The sequence below is a fragment of the Oculina patagonica genome, chromosome 5, assembly GCF_052425735.1.
Source record: "Oculina patagonica isolate OP01 chromosome 5, crgOcupat, whole genome shotgun sequence".
Taxonomy (NCBI): Eukaryota; Metazoa; Cnidaria; class Anthozoa; order Scleractinia; family Oculinidae; genus Oculina; species Oculina patagonica.
The window spans coordinates 21,834,814-21,852,687 of NC_135762.1; the positions used below are offsets into that span (position 1 = coordinate 21,834,814).

The 17,874-nt window shown below is 41.3% G+C and overlaps 1 protein-coding gene across 1 annotated transcript; it reads right to left on the bottom strand.

Moving 5' to 3' along the window:
• Positions 1-330: 330 nt before the first annotated feature.
• Positions 331-17,867, bottom strand: LOC144653261 (uncharacterized). Its single transcript, XM_078513213.1, has 16 exons — positions 16,273-17,867; positions 15,361-15,569; positions 15,119-15,235; positions 11,664-11,754; positions 10,748-11,098; positions 9,494-9,934; positions 8,688-8,849; positions 7,780-7,961; positions 6,013-7,357; positions 3,669-5,495; positions 3,153-3,240; positions 2,943-3,072; positions 2,509-2,581; positions 2,340-2,423; positions 1,823-1,912; positions 331-1,118 (listed from the first exon to the last, which is right to left on the bottom strand). The coding sequence occupies exons 1-16, from the start codon at positions 17,380-17,382 to the stop codon at positions 1,026-1,028; spliced, it is 6,393 nt and encodes a 2,130-aa protein (XP_078369339.1). The 5' UTR covers positions 17,383-17,867; the 3' UTR covers positions 331-1,025.
• Between the last annotated feature and the right edge of the window lie 7 nt (positions 17,868-17,874).

Here is a 17,874-nt window from a genome sequence, read left to right on the forward strand (position 1 = left end):
GTGTTTGAAATTGAAAAGCCCGAGTCACAAGGCAGGGACGAACAACGCATTTCTTTCAAATTTACATATTGCTACTTCTGCTACACACCTACATTTGTCCAAAAACATGCAACATAAAGTGAATTTTGTGAAAGCGGGTGATTTTATCAATTTCTGGGCCTAACTGGAAATTCGACAGATGTCCGATCATTTAACGTTAACAAACAATCTATTTCGGCAGAGAAATGCAAATGAAACATTGACTTCAGTGTGTCGCGTTTTTATCAGTACAAAATGACAAACTGTCTTAGCGGAATCAAAATGAGGGCAATTTTCGTCGTTTAGAATTATGAGACATGAACGTACAGCAGATTTCTTTACAAATTTATTTATTGGCACTTAAATTTAGGCTACAGACCTACATTTGTTACAAAAATTGGTGTTTTTTCTTGCGTCCTTAAGTGATTTTTTGAGAAAGCAGGTGATTTTAGCATTTTCTCCGCCTTGCTAAAAATATAGCCTGCGAACTCAGACACATTTCCGACTGTTTGAAACTGAGCAGCCGGAAACCGTAGGCTACTAAAATACGACTTGAGAATGATCCAATAACACAACGAACTGAAACAACACATGTCTGATCATTTAACCTTAACAAACAAACGGTTGCGTTTTTAATTTTTTTATTGTACCGTTTGGGAAACACTATTTCTTGGAATTAATTTTTTGACATTTTCATTGATTGGTTTTCCAGCCTTTTCAGCCAATCAGAGAAGCAGCAACCTCAAGTGCAATTTGTCGGCATTTCCCCCTTTGCCTCTTAGACTTAGTTGTTATTTGATTGGCTAACCAAATGGAAAACCATGCAACAAAAAGATGTCGATAAAATCAATCAAAATTTTACGATTGTACGGCGTGTGAGGCCGCAATCTCTTTGACGTCAGACAAACGCCATGGAAGCGTTAACCAAACAGCAAATGAAATGAATTTGTTGTTCTAGATGATTGAACTTCCTTTCCCTTTAATTTATCTCAGTTTTGGCAATTTTATTATTTTGACGGCTTGGTACCATCTCCTTTCTTTTTTCTTTTTCGTTGTCTCGATGCCCGCGGTCTTGATCCAGCGGTCGTAAAAGTGACGCACTGAAACGTAAAAACACGTGACGTCACAGGATTAGTTACAAAAAAATATGTGGAGTTTTTGGTGTATGTACAGAAATTTCATGGCAAGTTATCTACCTACGTATGTTTGAAGCATTCTTGAGCAGTCTATGAACTTAATAGAAAAAAAATACATACACTAAAGTCCTTTTCCCGAATAGCTTGTGTAAATCACTGATTACATGTATCAACTTTCTCAATTCTTTCAAGCAGTCTCGCTCATTGACAAAACTGATCCTAGCAGTAAGCTGGAAATTTGACGCATCTGAACCTAATTATAATAACCTACAACCACAGACACAAGTAGTTACCCGTTTACAGTGAGTTTCGAATTCAACTTAGTAAACACTATTCCTGTACTGTTTTGGGACCCCCTCGCTCCTGTATCAATGTTGGAGCATCACTTTGCAATCTTGTGTGAATAAGGTTACTAGTAGCTCAACATTGAATAGGGGAGGGGAGAGAAGGGGAGGGGAGGGGAAGAACCAAAGTGCAAAGCTTAATTTCTCTGTGGCTGTAGCTTCCACAAGCCTGTAGTTCAGTGATAGATCGTCCGACCCACGTGCGGTCATTAGTTCCACTTCATTTGGGAGAACTCGAAATCTGTTTTTTTTTTTTCAAGTAGGTGGTGTAACTGGCTGAATACTAAAATTATCTTTAAAAGAAAGTTTGAGGAAACTTCCTACATGCTGATCAAGAAAGTCCACAAGTTTCCCCAAAGGACAGTTGATACCGTCAGATTTGATCTGTTGCTGTAATAAAACCAATTCTTGCGGCTGCGGGGAAAATAAAAGAAAACACTTTCACGACAAGGAAAAATGCGTCTCGAAGCCAAACTTTATGAAAACGGCATCAAATAAGGTATTCCACGATTTTACTCTACCGTCTACAGAATACACGAATTCTATAATATATATTTATCATATTTTACAATGTAAAAGCTATCTGCAAAAATATCTCATGGTCATTCGGTGAGGGTATCAAAGTTCAGTGAACAAATAGTTCTTAAATCCAACTGCCAAAAGAAAAGACAAAGTTTTGAGACAGAGGTCTTTAAAAGTGCGACTTTACAAAGACGGAAGTTGAATGAAGTGACCTCTTACAGACTTATTGATTTGACACATTTTCAGAATCAAGTGTTTATTTTTTATATATACATGTACGATTACATAAAGAATATTCAATTTTTCGACGAAAAATCACCTGATACTGTAGAATTTTACTGTATAGCTCTTCATTGTCCCGGATGTAAGATATCAGCCTCTCTTCCAGGTTGCCTCCGTTGACCTTATAAGGAGAAAACAAACGAATAGCACTGAATGCAATGTCAACAACGCGTTAAATTGCAGCCAGTTATGAAACTGGTTTGTACCTGTTGGGAAGCTGTTATGACGTCGTCTTCAATCATCACAGTACAGTCTCCAAATTCTGTATCCTCCTCGTCACTGTTCGAGTACGTAGAGATAAAATTAGACATGAATAAGTACTTTCAGTGAAATTGTAGCTAAAGCAAAATGAATTATGAACAGAACAGGTTTAATGAGTGCCGAGGGAATATCACGTGACCGACGGAAAGCGCGGGAAAACATGTTACAGGCGTTAAGCGCGAGAAAACACGTTAACTTGCAGAAAACGCGGGGAAACATGTGACTGGGGGCAAGCGCAGGAAAAGTCACGTAAGCCAGGTCACGATTGATCGAGAATACATCTTTGCTCTGATTGGTTAAGAGAGTTGCAGAAGTTCTTTTTGAACCGAATACTGAGCTCTGCAAAAAGTTATTTCTGACTGAGAACAAACATCCCAACCTGTTATCACTGCTTGCTGTTCCACCTCCCTCAACTCCATCAGCAGCTTCCGGGACCGCGGCACTAGAAGTCAGCGGCTGACCTTTATTTGGAGCACGTTCTGTTTTACTCTCCTGGGGAACTGGTTCAACTGTCAAAAAGAGTGAAGGGATATTTCAAAGCTAAAAACATGGAAAGAACTGCTCTACAAAAAAATTAATGTTGCTTTACCTTGATGCGTGTAATCGTATATTTCTTTCAGCTTCAAGATCATCTTTTTCTTTGGGAGTGGGCGAACACCAAACTTGTGCAGCTCACCCTACGAGAGACAACAAGTTCAGTACAATGAACAGGGAAAACTCTCTGAGGGAAATTTCTCCATCATATCATTTTCTCCAGCTAGAGTGATGCAGTGCAACGTCATTACTTGTTTGCAGTTGCATTAAGTCGACGCTTTATAACTGTTTTCTGTAAAACATCAATGAAATGACCAAATTCTGTGCATTCTTGAGTAAACGTAAACCACAAAGGTTTCTTTTCTCGAGTTTCTGTTCAGAAATGAACACTGTCTTTACATATTCAGGTTCAGATACTGATAATTTTACACCGACAGACGCACTGAATGTATCTAGATAGCTGCGAGTTCGTGGGTAATGTACAAGTTTATTTTTACAGGCATTGTCCTTGGCGTCGCCATCGTTTAGCCTAAGCTCTCTTATGTTATATTAATGATCTCTGAACACTTACCTTCAATACCGGGGTGGCCATCTCTTTGTAGTTAGGCATGGGTGTCACTGGCTGCCTTACTGCCTGTCCAGCTGCCTTGCTTGACTGAGTGTCTGTCTTTTTCCCATGCTTCTTAGGAGCCTCCTGTGACCTATCATCCTCATCACTGTCCTGAACTCTCCGTTGACTTGGCGGAACTTTCCTCTTGCCCGCAACAGCTTTTGCACCCTTCTTTTGAGGCATCACTTTCCCCTCATTTGCTTCTTCTTTAGAATGACATTCTTCATTGGCAATAGCATTGCTATCACTCTCCAAGCAACCCTCACGATCGTTTAATTCGTTTATGTTAAACGAATTGAAGCCGCCATCGTCAAAAAATTCAAAATCCGCACCCATTGAAATATTTTCCATCTCATTCACTTCGAGTTGGGAGTTTCTCGCTTTCTCTGGCTGTGATGAAACCATCAGAGACGCTTTCTCATCACCTTTAACTTCATTTTTTGCTTCACAATCGTCACTGTTCGAATCACTGCCATCTTCGTCTTTTCTAAGACTGAAAATTTTGTGTCCACCGCCACGCGCAGCCTTCAATCTTTCCATAAGCGGTACATTCGGATCAATCTCCACTACTTCTATACTCTTTGGTTTTTCTTTGTCGTTCACGCTCTCTTCAAAATTTTTCTCCAAGTTTTTCACCGGGTTCTTTTTCCCGTCCTGCGAACTTAGACCCCGCGCAATCTGCGAGCTATAAGAACACACTGACGGCGAGACGGGTGAGTTCGGCTGTGGATACGTACTCAGTTTTCTCTCTAATGCTGGGGACTTCCAATCAACGGGAAGACTGGGCGAAACAGGATCGGGCGATAAAGCAATCTTTTGTGACGGAGGTGAAGCGTAAGGCACAGGGGAGCCTGGGGATGAAACGTGTTCCAAGAACGAGTAGCTTGGCGAGGGAATTGGTGGCGACATAACATCACGCGGGGAGGAGGTGGTAGACAATGCTAAGTCCCCGTACATGCCACCTTCAGACTTATCAGCGCAAGTTTCTATGATTTCGACATCGCTAGGTTTACCAAAATCAACTTCTTTTTCACCTATGGATTTTCGTCCACAGAGTTCCGCCATCTTCTCCTCTCCTTTCCTTTTGCTTTGGGAATTGTGGAGCGAATCATGTGGTTGAAGAAGAACTGGCGACACAGGAGGAGAATTTCCAATGGTAACCACATCTGGGGCTATCGGCGAGAAACTACGGGGCTTTAAACCCCTGGAGGACTTATTATCCCTTGGGGTCGTCTGCATTGGCGATCCATTGGGGGATTTACGACCTCTGGGGGACGTTTGCATTGACATGACACTGGGGGAATTACAGCCCCTAGGGGACATCCGCGATGGCGAGTCACTGGGGGACTTGCAATCCCTAGGGGACATCCGCATTGGCGAGGCACTGAGAGAATTTGAATCCCGATAAGACGCTCTTATGTTGTTTGACAATGGTGACATTCCAGCATTGGCTTCATTCTTTAGAGGAGAGTTCTTTGTCGGAGTCGTTCGCTTTGCGGAACTTTCAACTGGAGATTTCTTCGTTCCACCACCCTTTTTCGATTCCTTTTTGCCTTGCCTTTTTTCTTTGCCTTGCTCTGCGCGTTGTTTTAGTTTAGACAGAAATTCGTTTGCCTCCTCATTTAACTGCTTGCGTGATTTGGACGGCGAAGAGCCAGTCACACTAACATCATCTTCACTAACAGAAAGCGTTGATGAAGATTTCGTGGAGATGCGTCCTCTCACACGGGGGGTTTCTGGGACGATAGTTATATCGGTTTTGGGTGGAGAAACATCGAGATCGAGAACCTGCAAGGAGAGAACATGGAGATGTGAGCCACACGGATTAAAAATAAAATATCCGAGGAGGTAAGACCAGGCGGCAAAAATAAAGACATAGACATAAAGCTTCGTTCGGACGAAGTTTATTTTCGTTTGAAAAGAGTTCCGTTTAAAATGATTTCCGGTGACACTAACAATACAAACTAGATAAAGTCCGGACATAGAGAGTGAGACATGCAGTGCTTTAAACCAATCAGGGGTATAACCAAAACTATTCGTGATTTGCTTACGCGGCGTCTTTTTCCTCGCTTAGCAAAAGGTTGGCTTGAACTCTAACCAGTGCAGGAAAACGAGTCGCGTGTTTTCCCGCGCCTGCCACCAGCTGCACGTTTTCCCGCACTTGGCACCGGTAGCATGCTTTTGCGTTGAGTTATAATTGGTTGATTGTGCTATTTGCAATTATCATTGGTTAGAACTGTGGTTCGAGTTTTATGACGGACAGTAGAAAAATACTCTTACTTCTGGTTTTTAAAAACAAATATACCTCTTCCTCGTTATCACTGATCAAGGTTATCGATTCATTAGGTGCCATTTCTTCCATTTCATAATCGCTTTCCACAAAGTCAGGCACGGTTACTTCCCCTGGGGACCCTTGAAAGACGTCTTCATCATCACATCTCCCCTCTTCCAACGGGAGAGATAAAGTTTCATCGGTTACCATTTTATGGCCTTCTACATCAAGATTGATATCCATGTCGGACAAATTGTCCTGGATTTCACCTGATACATCTTTTTCCTTAACGTCTCCATACTCTACAGACCCTCTATACTCTACTTCGTTTTCGTCATTTAACAAATTTGCTGACACATTGTATCTATGAGTACAATCAGCATCATTTTGCAACTCAGCTTCATCTACATGTGCTATATTTGCATCAACATCACAACTCTGTTCCAGATCTCTTCCAAGTGTACGTCTCTTACTGATCTCTTGCACGTGATCTTCAGGCTGAGCCTCGACATCGTCTGAATCGCTTATTGGCCCACCGTCTTGGACGCAAGCACGTGATGTAACTTTGTCATCACTTGATAAAAGTTGATTTTCCTCGCAATCCCCTCCTTCGTTTCTCAACTGTTTCTTTTTCACACTTTCTTCTCCTAGCGAAAGCTGTTCTTTCTCAATTATTACATCATCCTCGACGATGTTGTCCTCTACACACGACATAATCAGTTCGACGTTTTCTTCCTCCTCCTCTGCGCTACTTCCACCATTCTTACCAGGATTTCGTGACAGGTTACTTTCTTCAACGGGATTACGTGACACACTACCTTCATCAACGGGGCTTCGTGCCAGATTATCTTTCTCCAAAGAATTGCGTGACACGTTATTTGCCTCAATTGGACAACGTGACAGGTCATTTTCGTCAGTAAGTTTTCCTAACTTCTGTTCCGTTTTCTCCGATGTGGGACAACTCGTTTCGTTGTAAGGAAGTTCATCACCAACTCTAACCTGTTTATTGTCTCTTGCTGAATTTTCTTCCCCTGTATCGAGACTCGGTAGATGTCTTGACACCTCAAAATCCTCCTCTTTCTCACTCCCTTTACTCTCACTTCCTTTCCTGTGGAGCGACTGAGTTTGAAAGATCATAATCTCTTCAATATCATCATCGTTCAACAAATCATCCACATCTTCGTCCTCTTTATCTTTCGTCTTTCTAAACTCTTCGCGAAAGTCGTCATCATTATCGCTTTTCCACAAATTGTCCTCAAGTTTTTCCACATCTGTAGCAAGGCAGTTATCCGTCTCATCATCGTCTTGGCTGTCAAGCACTTGTTTCAGTCGGGACTGAATTTTCTTGCATGCATTCAGAAGACAAGGAAGTTTAAGCCTGAAAGTAAAGAAACAAACCTGAGTAAAAAGGAACGCCATGTTGATCGACTGGAAATCATAGCATAAACCCTGCAAAAACATGATTAGAAATTGGCTTTCTGCTTAACAAAATGTTGCTTACATTTCGAGGAAATAAAAATCATAATGCAAGTTGGAATCATCGATCGTTTCCAGTATTTTTTCCAAACCTTTTCCTTCGGCCACGGCGGGCTCATATCATTTTGGCGTTTTACTAACCGGTAGAACGGGCGGTTTTGGGGAGGGGGCTCGTGTTTTAATAGCTTACAAAGCAATCACTTCCTTCGATTTGTGGGTAGTCTTGTGTTAAAGTCGTGATGTGCTGACTCTTTCATAGGTTGACATAAGAACTGTCTTGCCTTACAAAACATTTGCTTTGGCACTAAACACAGATTGTTTTACCTTTCAGCCAAGTTTGTTACATCGTCTAACTCACAATCTTCAGGGATGATCACGTCACCAGTATAAATGTGCTTTAACACAACTTCAAACGCTGATTGGTCAGTTTCTTCAAACTTGAGGAAAACCTGATCTGTCCCTCCACCAGAAACTGTTTCCTTTTGAAGAACTTGTTCTTTCAACAACTAAAACAAATGACAAATGTGTTACAAGATAAAATACACACACAAAAAAGGAGTTATTATACATGTAGCACTTGATAAAGATGACAATAACGGTGATAGTGATACAGTCGAAGCTCTCTTAACGGACACTCTCGTAAGCGGACAGCTCTACTTACGGCCTCCTTGTTTGAAACCCCGTTGTAACTCCCATACAAACTCTGTATTTTTACACTCTCGTAAGTGGACATTCCTGTAAGCGGCTGCGGACACTTTCAGAGATTACGACTTAGACTTTTTCTTTGTTTTTAAGCTCCCGTAAGCGGACACCCCAAAGAAAATTCTGTTAACAACCTCTGTAAATTGTTGTTATCAGTCAACTTCACGTCGCCATTCGTGACAATGATTTTACAGTAATTACAGGACCACATTTCAGTGCTTGTTTTGTCGTCATCCACGTCCGTCCGGTTATTGTTAGCTGGGCAAGCTCTCGTAAGCGACCATATATCCCCTACACCTCTAGTGGCCGCTTACGAGAACCATTCTCGTAAGCGGCCAGCTCCAGTTACGGACACTTTTTTCGCGTCCCGAGGGTGTCCGCTTACGAGAGTTTCGACTGTATTTTAGTACGAGGCTCTGCTCACGAATAGGTGGTTTTCAGGGAGGTCCTTAAAACTATAAGATAATTGTGTATATGGGTTGAAAACAACAAATATGTATGATGCAGAAACAGACTGCTTTTTCATGTACCTGTGCAAGAACTTCCGACCTGAGTGACAAAATGAAGCTGTGTGCTGCTATTTGCTGGCCATCTTTCAGAGAAATGACAACATCGCTAAGATATGAGTTGTTTATCATTGATGATAGATCCTGAAGCAGTTTGGAAACTCCACTGGGTAAAGTATCACTTTCCTAGCCAAAGAAGAAAACGCAAATTTAATAATAAGTACAATTCCTCCTGGATAGGATTTTATTTATTGCAAGTTAATCCCCCAGCGTTTAGTTTGTTTATCACAAGAGTTTGTTAGGGGTCCAAGACATTAGAAACTTTTGATACATGTAATTTTTTTTTGTTATCACAGGATACCCAGGCTTACAGTATGTCTCACTCAGTGGCAAAAGCATAAGAATAGGCCATTTCCGAGTTACTCTTTGCCTCTGTTTCAAAGCAAGTCTACGTGCAAAACCATTCAAATGAAAATGAGTTTGATTTGCATTAAAACGGACCTGTAGGTGAAACTCATTTTCATATCAATGGTTTCACATCTAGACTTGTATTGAAACAGAGGCAAAAGGTAACTCGGAAATGACCTATTTGTATCTTCTTTATCCCTAGAAGACCAAGAGCACAAAAATATGGGTAGACTAGCTGAAATGCAGTTCACACTTGCTGTTTATTTGCCAATTTTGGTCTCCTAGGGAGGGCATGCCATACAAATCCTTATATTTTGCTACTGAGTAGTCATGTCATGGGCCACAAAATCCTACACTGATCAACTGATTATGTTCTTCAATCTTTTACAGTAGCATGTGCATGTCTGTGTGTAACAATTCACCTTGTGTTCTCCTTCCTCTTGTTCATCAACCCAGAAGCCACTAGCTGCTATCATTTGCTGGGAATCCATTGACATGTTAGAGACATCATCTTCACCAGCAAGTTCCAACAGCATTTGCACATTAGCAGCTTGTGTTGGTGTTATCTCTGGACATTCATCATTTACACTTGTACTCATTTGCAACTGTGCAACAGACTCCTCTGTTGTTTCAGAGGTTGTACGAGTTGAGACCTCCTTGGTTACGGTATTATTGACAACTTGTTCATGCGACTCACTTTGCACATTACTCTCCTTGACTGATGACTCTGAAGCAGTAAGCTGTTTAGGAAGTTTTGGGGATCGTTTTGGTGAAGCAGGAGGCAGGAGGCCTGGGACATAAAATGATGAAGAAGACTGGTCCTTTGCGGCTGCTAATGACCACAGGTGACTGGGACGAAGTGCCTGTCAAGACACGAGAGAATATTATGAACTTTTGTCTTACAAAATTGCATCACAAGGCAACAAAACTACAGACTGCAAGAAGTTCTTATTTCAGTTGTTTAGCAGCTCTGGTGAGGTCGTATTTTAGTGGTCCTCTAGTGAAGCAGTTACTATTGTTTTTGGGGCTTGGGTCATTGTTCCTGTTGTTTGTTCTATTGTTCTGTCAAAGGGAAGCAAGCCATTCATGTGAGACCTCACAAGGGCTGCTATCTGACTCACTTACTTTCTTAAATAGATTGTCATCAGGGGAAGGGTGATAACAGGGCACAACTGCGTGTGTCTTAAGCCATATTATGTAAATAATTGAAATGTTTAATCCTTAAAAGCAAAGCATGCGAGTGACATCAAGACTCAGACAAGGCTCAGATCAAAATGAGGCTAAAACACATTTCTTGAAAACTTCGCCCACATTCCCCTTTTTCTCTTAAAACATGCTAATGTTGTCTGAGTCTTGTGGGAGGTCCAAAAATATGCAATCTATTTTTAGACCTAGCGTGCTTCACTATTTTTGTAAATTTTTTTATAGTTTCTCTTTATTCTTTCCTTACCAATTCCTCTTTTGTACATTTTCTTCTTAATTTGTAAAAGAAAGACAAAAATGTATTTTTTTGTTATCTTTATGCCTGTTTGCTTGACAGCATCGTAACTCTAGCCTGAGTTTGAGCTGAGCCATCTTCTCTGGTAGCTTTACCCTGTAGCAACCAGAGAAGACAATTGAAATTCAGGCTATTATCATTCATAATCTGTTTTGTAAGAGGAAATTTGAAGACCTACTTTGATTTCCACTGGTTGACTTTCTTCAACTTCAACCTCATACAAGGAATTCAGAAATGATCTGCTCAGCAACGGATCAACAACAGCACAACATTCCATAGATTCCTTTGACTCTTCTTTCGCCTTGTCACTCTCATTTCCACTGTCTACATCCATGAGGTTATCTTCATCTATTTTATGAACTGATTTAGTTGCATTGTGGACCTTGGAGTCTATGTCAACTGGAAACTGTTCACTTTCCACTTCTTTTATAATGGGATCAACAGTCTGATAGTCTTGAATGTTCTGAGCTAATCGGCTTGGAGCAAGAGCAGGGGTACATGATATTTCATCATCCTCATCACTGCCTTCCTTTAGAGGTAACCGCAAAACAAGAAATCAGTCAAAGAAGAGAAAATGTGTTTGAATTCTCATTAACTTTTATCCTGTATGACCTAGCCCAAAAGGCCATAACCACTAGTGTTATTCAACAAATTTGCACCATGTCCATATAGGCCAGAAAAACATAACACATGTCTAACAGATATAACAGATATCCTGTGATAAATCTACATGTAGTTTGCTAGGAACAATCCAAAGTCTGGCAAAGCACTGCATAGCCACAGTTGTTCTAGCTGTAAAATGCATCTTGCTGACAATTAAAAACAATTATCCTGCTCAATCTTGCAAAATATCATCTGATTTCAGGCAACTCGCCCTAAGGCCTTGTCGGCTAAGTATCAGGTGATATTTCAGGGGATTTCACAGGATAATAAATAATTGTTTATTAAAAATCTTCTGATGTGGCAAATGAAATAATGATGATGATGATGATGATGATGATGATTATGAGCTACAAGTATGTGAAAATAATGAAAAAGTAAAATATTAAAGGACCACACTGCAGATGCAGATGAAAATAAATTTAAAAACATACTTGTGTGCAAAGGACCTGAGCAGCTCTCAGTGCCACGGCTCTTTGAGCAGTCTCGTCATCTCTAAGTAACAGGGCTGGCAGTTCACCTCCACTGAAAAAAATAATCCACAGAAAATAAAGCATGAAAACACCACCAAACAACACAAAACACACATAGTTTCGGCAAATAGACAATTTTTTCATTCACCAGTATAAATATTTGTTAAAAAGTGGCTTGGCTGTTTAAGAAACACTAAAATTGTACAGTCATCTGGGATTCTTCAAAATTAAATTTCCAGCAATATTATGCATGTCCCAAGCCAGAGTATGTCACATTTTACATTCTGGGTTCAGTTGTTCAAAGAGAAGATACATATAGCTTTACACAATGGATAAATTACTATCCAGCAATTGTACAGCTGAAACAACCCTCCAAGTTTATTTTTTCCTTAGTGGCCATTTGGCCACCAACTGCTCAAGTTTGGTCGCTAGTGAAAAATTTAAGTTGCTAAATTAAGCAAATGCTTTCAATCATTCTTCTCAATTTTAGTCACCAGGCTGGCGACTTTGGTTCCAATTTGGTTGCCAGCTCCAAAATATTTGTTGCAATGGAGACTTAAAATAATGGTCTTAACTTGGAAGGTTGTGAAATAATTATTAAACACAGGGGTTTCAATAAGTTTTGAGTAGGCGGCAGACCCTTTTATAGTAGGCGGCTGTGACATGGAGGGGCCGTAGGCCCCTCCCCCTAGGGGGCTGGGGGCATGCCCCCAAATTTATCTAGAGGCCCGGAAATGCCATTCCTGCATCGCATCCACAATAATAAAAGTAAAGTGACAATATTTTTGTTTTTCAGTGAAGTTAAAAAGACACCAAGAAACGAATGAATTTTCAATATACATTATACAGCAATGTGAAGCACGAGATGCAAGCTGTCAGAATACATCAAAGAAACAGGAAAAATTTTACAAATAAAATGAATTCATCTTTTTTTCACACGATCAGTCACACCCAACCACTGACTCACGTAAAAGCACTAAAACTGCTCGTACCAAAAAGATAAATACTGCAGCAGGATAAAAAAGAACGCATCAGGACAAGAGGAAGATGTCGCTGCTAGACTATAACCAGAACGCAAACTATACGATCATTCTCTGACCAGCCACTGAGTCACTTCCCACCACTGACACACGCAAAGCAGCAACCCAACTGAAGCGATCTCCCCAACTGAACTACTCGCCTCAGCAATATTCTCAGGCTCTCCTAGCAGAAATCCCACGAACTGCAGCACACTGAAATACAGTCGACAGAACCCCAGTTGCAGTCTCTGGCCAGCCTTCTAGGCTCTCTAACCACTGTTGGACCGACCCCCACCACTGCATTCCCACTTGGACATAATAGAAATATGCATAGTGCCCAACTGTGTGCTCCATCCGCGAATGCGTTGATTGCTGAGGCGCCCCTTCAGGCCAAGCGTGCACTGGAAAGAAAGGCACACCCAGCAATGGAGCCAGGAAAAAAATGTGAGAACGAAAGCATCCGCCTAGAAGCCATTTTTGGGGACGTATATTTTGCTAGCAACAGTAGCCATGCAAAAGCCAAACTCTTCTCGCGCCCCCCCATCCCGAGAAGGGAAGGATGACAAAACGGGAGAGAAGGCCCGAAATCGATGTTCGGAGGACCGACAGTAGAGAGGGCCGAAGACAACAGCCTGCCGTGAAGAATGACAGTGGCCCCCGCGCCATGGCGGCGACACAGAACGGCACAAAAGTGGGAATCCAACTCAAGACGAGACCCCACAAGGCATACACCGTGCCCCGGCACGATCGGACCGATGAAAATCTGCACTGCTTGCAAAGCAGCCAGCACTGGTCCACCGGTGCGCCGGCCAAACCAGGACCCAGCGCCCCCACCTCAACGGCCCACCACCAGACACCAGACTGCATAACACAGAAGAGACAGAGGAAGAGTGGAATGCACGCACACAAGTGAAGGATGTCACCCGAGGGGCAGCCCCGACACCGTCAAGAAGAGAAGACGCGGAGCCTGCTGAGAGAGGCCAAGGAGCGAAGGGCGAAGTCGCCACCCCCCAAGAAAGACCAGACTACCGAGACAGACCCCCGCCCAAATGAACACGCAGGCGCAAGCGAAAGCGCCCCCGAGAGGAGCAGCAAAAGAGGACAAGGAGGCCGGCCCCGCCCGACGGAGAAGCGCCCGGGAGCAGAATGACGGCAGCCCCGGACGAGACCAGCGGAGTAGCGGGAAACAGAGCGGAGAAGGCGCCCGCGCGGCGCCCGCGACGGACGCCCAGAACGAAGCGAGGAACAAGGACCAAAGAAGGACGGCACACAGAAAAAAAAGGAAAATTTGGACTGCGGAGTGAGAAGGAGGGAAGTCCCTGCGAGTGGGTGACCGAGTACCGGAGACAGACGAACAGGAAAAAAGGCCGCAGAAAGCGAAAAAAAGGAAAAGTGTGACAAAACAGGAACAAAGAGTAGTAGAAGGTCTAGAAAGAGGGGCGATGAGGAAAGAGGCGGCGAACGCGGGCCGGCCTATTGAAACCCCTGTAAACAATCAAAAACAAAATTTTTCTAATGGTTTGAATAACATTATTGTCTCTTTGAACAACCTGGTAATTTCATTTTGAAGAAAATTTCAAAACTAAATCCTCTCTCTTGTGGGTAGACTTTGGGCTGTTTGATTATATACTATTTACCTTTATGTTACTATGTATAACTTAAAATCTAAAAATAGAAAGCAAGTTGTCCACAGTTACATGCTTGGCCTTAAGCCTCACTTTAATACAGAGGCGAGGTTGCATTGCTTTCACAGGACAATAGCTCTAGGCTATTAAACTAAAGTAACTAATTATTTTTTACATAATTTTTGCAATGTACATGTACCTCAGTGTGGGTTGGCAAATACTAGTAGGTGATGTCACTACATTGCACATCAGAAACCCATAAGGGTTGAAACGTGTAACTCCTTATGATTCGCGTTGCACAAAACATTTGCACATTTGTTTACACTAAGTGCCATATTTGGAAAATCACGAGAAACATTTAACCAATCAAAATTACTATAGTAAATTCACAGTGCGCGCCAGCTCACGCTCGATGGCGTAATGTTGTTTTTGAACAAGCTTGGTTAAATAAAGTTGAATTTGGTTAAATTCTCCTGTTTCATCTTCTTGAACTAGTCTGGAGAACCTCGCTTCGATACACTTAATGTATTTCTTTAGTTTCTGTAAGAAATTGATGGCGTTTAGGTCGAAATTCAAGCAACTTACCGCAAAACCAAAATTATGTTGCATGTGTCATTACGTGTATAAAGCATTCGCGTACAAATTCTTTCTGTTTCCAAATATGGTACTAAGCAAAATGAATATTCAAACGCTGTGCATGCGCGTTACACGTTTCAACCCTTATGGGTTTCTGTGCACATGTAATACAGTACCACAGTAAAACATATCTTACCCTTTATTTTTCTTTCCTTTCCCCTTCACACCTTTCCCAGCGTTTGAAGCAGGTGGTGGGGGTGGGGCCATGGAGGCTGATAATGCCAGAGCAAGTTGAGTCTCTTCATCAAGGTCACTAAGATAAAAAAAAATATCTCCTACTTAACTCTTTCAGTCTGAAGACTGGGAGGGAGAGAGGGAAGGAAGTCAAGCAGCAGGAAGGTACAGAGGGAGGGAGGAAGAAATACTGTTAATTCTTACCGTTCATGTTTGACACCTTTTCTCTTTCTTTTAACTCTACTAGAGTTTTGAGCAGGATGTGTATTAGTTGATGATATTGTATTTATTTCAGTTCCAGTAGCTAAAGAAGAAGAATCTTCCTGCTGTCTTTCACGCTGAACAATCTCTAAAAGCTGATTGGTTCCTACATTATATTCCTGTGCACATTTCTTGAGATGTGTTTGGCGAGACTGTGAAGATAAAACATAAATAAGTGAAAGGTGAAAAAAGAAATCTCAGTTACATGTATATGTTTACTTTTTGTGAGTCTCATTCTCTACATATTGATTTGGCATGATGATAAGGCTTATCTCAAGTTTTATTTCCATGAAACAACTTAAATTGTTTCTACTGCCCCCCTGGATGGGATGCTAGTCCATCTCAAGGCTACATGTACCCATTTACCACTGATAAATTCAGTAAATATAGGATATTGGTCAATGCGAGTAAGTGCACTTTGCCTAGGTCTAAAGACAACAAATACTACTCTATACCATCTTCAGACTAGAAAAAAAAAGAACATACCAATGGAAGATGGTAAAGAGTAGTACCAAAAAATAACATCACAAGTTCCTCTTGTATTTGTTGTCTATATACTTTGGCACAATGCACTTACTTGGCTACAAGTACCCTCGCTATTTAATTTCCTGGTACCCATTGTAGACCCCTAGGTGAAGAAAGGTACTGTGTGAGTAAATTCACTTGCCCAAAAACACAATATAACAACTCCTTGCCAAGGCTCAAACCTGTACTGCCCAATCTGGAGTTGTGTGCACTAACCTCTATTTAGGCCACTACAACCTCCACTACATGATAAAACATAAGGTACATGTACTAGAAATCTTTCATGGACATAAAATCTTACCAAAACTACATTGTACATTTACTACTGACCTTTGAAGATTTGAATCCTTTACCACAAATGGGACATTGCAGCTGAGCTGGAGCTGTATTTAATGGCGGCATTTCTTCTGCTTTACCAGCCTGATCACAACATCGATTTATATGCTGTTGGCGTCGCTGTGAATTCATCCTTGATAAGTTTTTTTGGCAAAGTTGACAGAAAAACAAGTCTTCTCCAATACCCTCACAAGCTGCATCTGATGAAACATTTTCTCTGTTACTGCTTCCAGAGCCTCCGTCAAGGCAACTGTTAATATGTTTATTAATAACATCCATCTGGTCTGTAGATGAAAACTTAAAACTGCATACCGGACAAACTTGGTTCTGTGAAGAGTCTCCTTTGTCATCTTTAAGCTTACTATCACCTACAATATTCCCCTTGCATGTACTGCTCGCTTTATCCTGATTTCCTGAATTCAGATTTTGTTTCTGATCACCAACTCGTGTTATGGTACTGATTGATGATATCTCATCTTTGATAACATCTGCTTTGTGTAATTGATCTAAAGACCCCTCTGTAGTTGACAAAGGTATGGTACAAACTCCTTTCTTGTTCCTTTCAGCAGATTTATTTGTCCTTTTGCTTTCACATCTAAATTCAGCACTCACATCTTTGCATTTCTCCAAGCACACTGAAGGTTGCTTCAAGTTGTTTAAAGCCTTGCGTGACCTTTTAAACTTGGAAACAACATTCGTAAAGCCTGATGGTTCAAGTTCTTCAGAGTCAATTCTTTTACGCTTATTACTGCTTGACTTGTTACTACATCTTGACCCATCATCATCATCATTAAAAGCCTCATCGTCGTCATCACAAAAATCAAATGCATCAATTTTGTGATCTCTTGATGTCCCAGCAGCAGGTTTACCTTTTAAAAAGTTAGCACTAACACTAGAAGCATCTTCAGTACTCTCTACAATCAAATTTTCTAAATCATTAGACTTTTCATTTGAATGAGCTGACTGTCTTGATCGGACGGCTGTATATGTTCCACTGGCAGCTTCATCTGAACAGTGATCACTTTCAGTCGATTTCTCAGCTTTGGAACGTTTGTTACGCGACAAATATTTTTTGGATCGTGTACCTTTCACTTCACCCGTCATCTATAAGCTTACATGCAGATCGGCCCATAATATCCTCAGAAATTGTCAGTCAAATGTTCATTCACTGTCATTCAAAAATTGAAATAAAGTCGTGTCAATATCTGGAGTGCAGCTCTGGTCGATCTCCAAAAATCTCACATGCACACAACAGTAATAAACAATAAAACTTGTTGTGCACCTCAATACAACAAATCTTCCCTTATAAAATACAAAGCTTACAAAAATATTTGACGATACCAGATCCTCGCACGAACCAAATCACTTCTTTTCTTCGTCGAGTTTTTCTTTCACTTTTCGACGGAATTCCAGGGCCTGTTGAATATTGTCTTTCCTCCTTTGCTCCCTTTCGACTGGATTGACGATCAGCTTGTATCTGTGGTAAAATCCGAAGCCAAACAACACCAAAATTCCGCCAAATGTGATAGGAAATAACAGTCCGCGAGCCAGAGACATGTTGTGATGTGATTTTCATTCAAAGCGCGGCAAGTTTCA